At 40.3% G+C, this 5,316-nt stretch overlaps 1 protein-coding gene across 6 annotated transcripts in view; it reads left to right on the top strand.

Annotated features, from left to right (window-relative positions):
* The window catches only part of SORCS2 (sortilin related VPS10 domain containing receptor 2), an 882,674-nt gene extending 877,372 nt beyond the window's left edge, over positions 1-5,302 (top strand). Inside the window, exons 25-27 of one of the 6 annotated variants that reach the window (XM_019526396.1) lie at positions 996-1,099; positions 3,844-3,923; positions 4,269-5,302. In XM_019526396.1, the coding sequence (XP_019381941.1) occupies positions 996-1,099; positions 3,844-3,923; positions 4,269-4,292 (208 nt within the window). In that variant the 3' untranslated portion in view covers positions 4,293-5,302. Of the gene's footprint in view, positions 1-995; positions 1,154-3,843; positions 3,924-4,268 lie in introns of all 6 variants that reach the window. The other 5 variants (XM_019526393.1, XM_019526392.1, XM_019526397.1 and 2 more) reach the window with 5 other exon arrangements.
* The last annotated feature ends 14 nt before the right edge of the window (positions 5,303-5,316 follow it).

The following is a 5,316-nucleotide window of genomic DNA, read 5'->3' as shown; positions in this document are numbered from 1 at the left end:
CCAGGTGGAGCTGCTCCGGGTGCCTTGGGCTCATCCAGATAAGCCTAAAGCAGGCAGGAGAACTTTTGCTGCAGCCCTTCCCAGTCACCCTCTTCCCCCCACCCCCCTTTCTGGAAACAGAGGTGTGCAAGGCAGCTCTGTCTGCTCTGTGAGTGCTTTTGTGTGCCATTGGCTTATCCAGCTGTGCATGAGACACTGGAGGGAGGCAGTTCCACCTGGACACCCTGGCAGCAGCACCCCTGAAAGGGCCTTGCCGCCCCATTGAGTGGAACCCCAGTTAAAAATCATTGATGTAGAGACATAGCATCAGGAATGGGTGATGAAGTGCTTCGCTTTATGCTTTCCGAATAAACCGTTTTACTACTTTTTAATATTGTTTAGACATTCTGACTATCTCAGATGAGAAGCTGATGGCGATACTGTGGCACTTACATTATGATGTCACATTGCTGTTATTCCCAGCGGAGGCTGTGATTCTCTATGACCTCTGGGCAGGTCACATATCCTCCCTAGCTTTTAAATTGGTATGATCTCAGGGACGCTGTAGTGCAACGTTTCCCATCCAGTGGACCAAAAAGTGTTTTGTGGAAGGGGGAGTCTTTTGAGATGCTTACAATTTTAGTACAACCCAGAGCAAATGATATCTGATGCCCCCTCTTGTCACTCACCCTTAATCTTGAAGATCAAACATCCATTCAGAAGCACACATAGAGATAAATTCTGTGATCTTATCATTGGTATTGTTTAATGGACTTTTACTCTTTAATATTAAAGGTCATGAAAAATTTTACTTCAAATTAGGAGTCATTAACCTGAAAAGATCAAGAAATGCTGCAGTACTGTAAGACATGGCTAAGTGATACTTTGTGAACCTACCATTATTTGTTATTTAATCTTAGTGGATTTTCCCGTAGGGGCCTGAAGTTAATTGTACACTATTTCACTGGTAATTAAATTCCATCAATGGATCTCTTTATCCCCTCTCCACTGTTTAGGAAACTGCCAGGCAGAAATGTCTATGCTCAAATGCACAATGAAAAGGAACAGGAGATGACCAGCCCTGTTAATCACAGTGAGGACACTCAGAACATCATCCAGGGTGAGGAGTTTATTGATGATGATATGGACTCTCAAACACTAGGTAACGCAAGAGGTAACTTCACCTTCACTTTATTAACTTGTATTTTGTCTTCTTGGGCAGTAATTTTTACAAGTTTATTTGTACTTACAGCTTTTTTGATTTTCTGCTCCAGGAAAAAGCAAATTGTAAACTCCTACCAGGGGATCTCCTAATTTTATCTTCTCTCTTTTTGTTTGGTTTGAAATTCTGCCAAGGCTATTGATTGTTATGACACATCATTTAGACCACACACTGCATTACAGAAAATAGTATAATTAGTGTCATGCAATATGCAAACAACATAAGGAGGATAATACATTAAGCAGCATAGCTCAACTTTACTAGCACTTAAACAATCTCATTGAGGCCTTGAATACTGAATATAATGAATTTCACGTGAAGTAGAATGATGTGCAGAATGAATATTTCCTTAATGAAGACTATACCTGGCTTCAGTGGTATGTTTGTTATATTATTTGAAGCGGAAGAGAATGTTCTCTCTCCGACAAGTATCAAATTAATTTCTAAGTTGGAAAACTCCACGAAATTTTCCCATTTTCAGTCCTGAACTGCCAATATCCATTGGGCAGAGGCTGCAATCTCCATGTAGAAATCTTTCTATAGAAGTAGAGTAAATGATTCAAGGTCTGATGAAAGTGCTCATCCTGGCAGCCCATGATTATAATTATTGTCTAAGTATTTCATTTCCTATAAAATACTCCAACTGTACTGAGAATTTAGAATTGCCTAAAAAATGTAACACACAGTAACACTGTTCAGGTGTATTTCTGCCAATCCTGTGACAATGGAACATATTCCAAGACTTGTAACACTGTGAAGGGGCCAACTGTGTAGACAGAAGTTTTCATAAATCCACCATGAGGAAGATGGGACACACTTTTTGGCAGGCTTTCTTTGTCTACCTTTTGTTGTTTCTTTAACCTGTTTGTCTTTATCTTTTAGTGTTGTTTTCTTCCTTTTTCCGTTAGCTGGACTGTATACTACTTCTTGCTTCCTGGAGATATAGCTATTTAGAAAAAGGAAAAAGCTACATGCAAAATTCACCTGCAAAATAGTTGTATACATTTTCGTACAAATGTTGACAATTTCCATGCACTAAAATCATTACTGATTTCTTTTGAAGCTCGCAAAGGCAACTTTGATTGTAACTGCAAAACTGCATCCTTTTGTTTTTTGTAAAACAAAATTGTTTGGATTAAAATACCTCCAGAGACCTTGGTCTCTAAAGTGGAGTCTGCCAAAAATGAGTAGGAGGCACAGAGGTCAGACCCAGTTTCATCAAGTGACTACATTTAGGTGTTCCAAGGCCTACAATCTAGATGTCTCAGCCTAGAGGAATAATCTGATTTGACCACATCTAAGTGTCTGAGTGCTCTACACAGAGATAGGGAAAGAATCGCCTCTAAAGGGCAATTCAGAAAATCCATAGGAGCCTATACAGCCAATAGGAAGCACCTCCATCAGTCTGAAGAGTTTAAATAATTGATTCAGATGACACATTGTGCGTCTCAGTTTACTTCTGATCCAGAACACTTATTTCTGCTCACTGGAGATTTAGGCACTTTCCAGCATCAAACTGGGTTACAACAAGATTAGGCAGGAGGTAGGTGTCTAGATGGTCAAGCTGGCAGGTCACTTCTGAGCATGTGCAGAAACTGTAGGTACCTAAGGAATTTTGCAGTCCAAAATAGAGGCACTACTTGAACATAGGTGCCTACTGATTTTGTGGCTTCTGAATTATTCTTTGGCACCTAGATTTCACACTAGTCCCTTTTAAGCACCTCCAAGACTGGAATCTGACTCTCAAACACCTTGGCTTATATCAGGTGGTATTCAAACACAATCTTCTTCTCATAGTTATGAAAAAGAATACTCACTATTTATTCGTATATGACTGCTTGGGACAGGTCACTGGAATGAAGAAATTCTACCCTGATTTATAACACCTTCAAAATAGTCCTTCTTGTCCACTTTGAGGCTGTATGGGATCTGATCTTGTACTCCTTACTCTGAGGAAACTTCTGGTGCAGTCAGTAGGGAATGCAGATTGAGTAAGGAATGTAAGATCAAGATTTTTTAACGACGCTGCCTAAAATTAGGTTAGAAAATGCAGATCTAAATATGATTTGTAGTTTGGCCAGGTTGTCAGCACCAGCAGATATTGTAGTGGAGCATGAAGAGTTCATTTGCTTAGGTCAAAACAGCCTATATTTATCAGCTACTATGCAGTTTTAAAACATACGAGTATTTTTAAGACATAAACCTATACTTCTCCGCACCAGACTTCTTTATCTCCAATATTTTTATAGCTTCAGTAGTTCTCATCACTGCAAAGAAAACATCTCTATTTGTCTCAGTATTGTTCTATTTTCTCTGGCTTGAGGTGAGATGTGTTATAATCCCTACTGTAATGTTAAATTCTCTTTCACAACATTACTTGCAGAAGGTCTTATGGAGAGTCCTACTTATTCTGATGGGGTTTTTTTTCCTCTTCCCACCACTGCTAGGGTGATCACTCCATGCACAGCAGAATTTTACGAGCCTAGTTTTCTGTTTGTTCTCTCTCTTCTCATAACTTTTGAATTTTCACAGTACAGTATTTCCAGACTCACCCATCCACTTCTTTTGTTTTCTATATATTTTATGTTGCCTACTTTATCGCAACCCCCACCTTGGGACTCCTCAACACCATTACCTTGCAGTGACTCCTTCTGGGAGAGGTGGCAACTTGAACAGCTACAGAGTTCCCTTATTGCTGATGCCGGTCAGTGTCCAGTCCCAGGTCAGTGGCATGTTGAATGGAAGCCTCCGGTTCCATTCTCCTCCCTCACCTGCACCCCTCAAGGCAACTACCACCTTTTTAAGCTGCAAAGAGAACCACCTTATGCTGTCACTGGGATAGAAACCCTAGGAATTCACCACAAACTCATCATGAGCAAAAGCTTTAAGGCACTAAAGCAGAACATATGCTGTAGGTACACTGAGCTGCTGCACCACCTTCACCTGATGTGTTGTGTGATCAAACCATCATCTTATTTGATTGACTTGTCCCTTCAATAAAAGGGAAATATATTTCAAAATGCGTGCAAACACTAATACAAACATTTTGTTTCTTATATTTTCTTAGGCAATCACTCAGGCGTGGTTTTGAGCATTAACTCCAGAGAGATGCACAGTTACCTGGTTAGCTGATATTTGCAGCTGAATACAAAAATCGAAAGACTCTTTTCTGTATCTTTTTATTTTTCCCCGGGGAAGTCACAGAATTGGAAACATGGCTGGAAACACTGGTGAAGAGAAGGATCCTTAACAGTCCTGTGGAAGCAAGTGTCCATCGTCTCTTACCACGGAGAAGGATAATGTGCGTCTTGTGTTCATACAATGGACTGGGAACTTATTACAATTCAAATTCAAACTAAGGTAGCAGATTTGTAGCCCTAGGTGCACTCTATGCCATATTTTCTCTTTTCTGTTCTGGTTCTTTGTGTCCATTTTTAGAAGGATTGACCTTAACTCTTTTTATTGAGGTATTCAGTAGAAGATGAGAATTCTTCAGTCCTGAAGAGCTGACTTTAAAATCCAGTGACTAGCACAAAGCAAATGGCTGGCTGAATGCTCCATATTTTTACTTGGTTAAAAAGCTGTGACTTCCTGGTCTGGTTCTGTACTCAGAGAAGAATGAGCAAGGAGACAGATATTCTCCTAGCTCCTCCTCAGTCTTATTTCCTAACTTCCAAATGTGAGAGACAATCGAATGAGCTTCTGCTCACTGGTTGAGGCCCTGCTATAGACTGAAGAGGTCATGGCTTAGGACCTGTTGCTCTTGTAAATGTAATGAGCCTTGATAAATCCTCAGCCCCATGACTATCTCTTATGGTCATCACCAAGAGAAAGGAAAAAAGTGCCAGCTTGATGCTACTTCCAGACCAGGTGCCTTCACTTCCAGACACTGGTTTAAGTTGCTCCTTCATTGTCTCCTAACTGAGCACCTCCAAAAATAGCAGTTGCAAGACCGGTTATTATATAATAAACAGTGCTGACTCCCCTTTTCCTGTTTTTAAAACCCCAGCCAGTGTAAATACCTCTTTTAAGTATCTCTTTTATATGTTTTTTTTTTTAACTTTCTAACTTTAGGACAGAGCCCCCAGGCGTATAAGAATTCTCCCCCCCCCCCC

This window comes from Gavialis gangeticus, unplaced genomic scaffold, assembly GCF_001723915.1.
Source record: "Gavialis gangeticus isolate Ggan-Ray unplaced genomic scaffold, GavGan_comp1, whole genome shotgun sequence".
NCBI classification, from domain to species: domain Eukaryota; kingdom Metazoa; phylum Chordata; order Crocodylia; family Gavialidae; genus Gavialis; species Gavialis gangeticus.
Note: the sequence above shows the minus strand (reverse complement) of the source record. Positions and strands in the feature narration are given on the sequence as shown.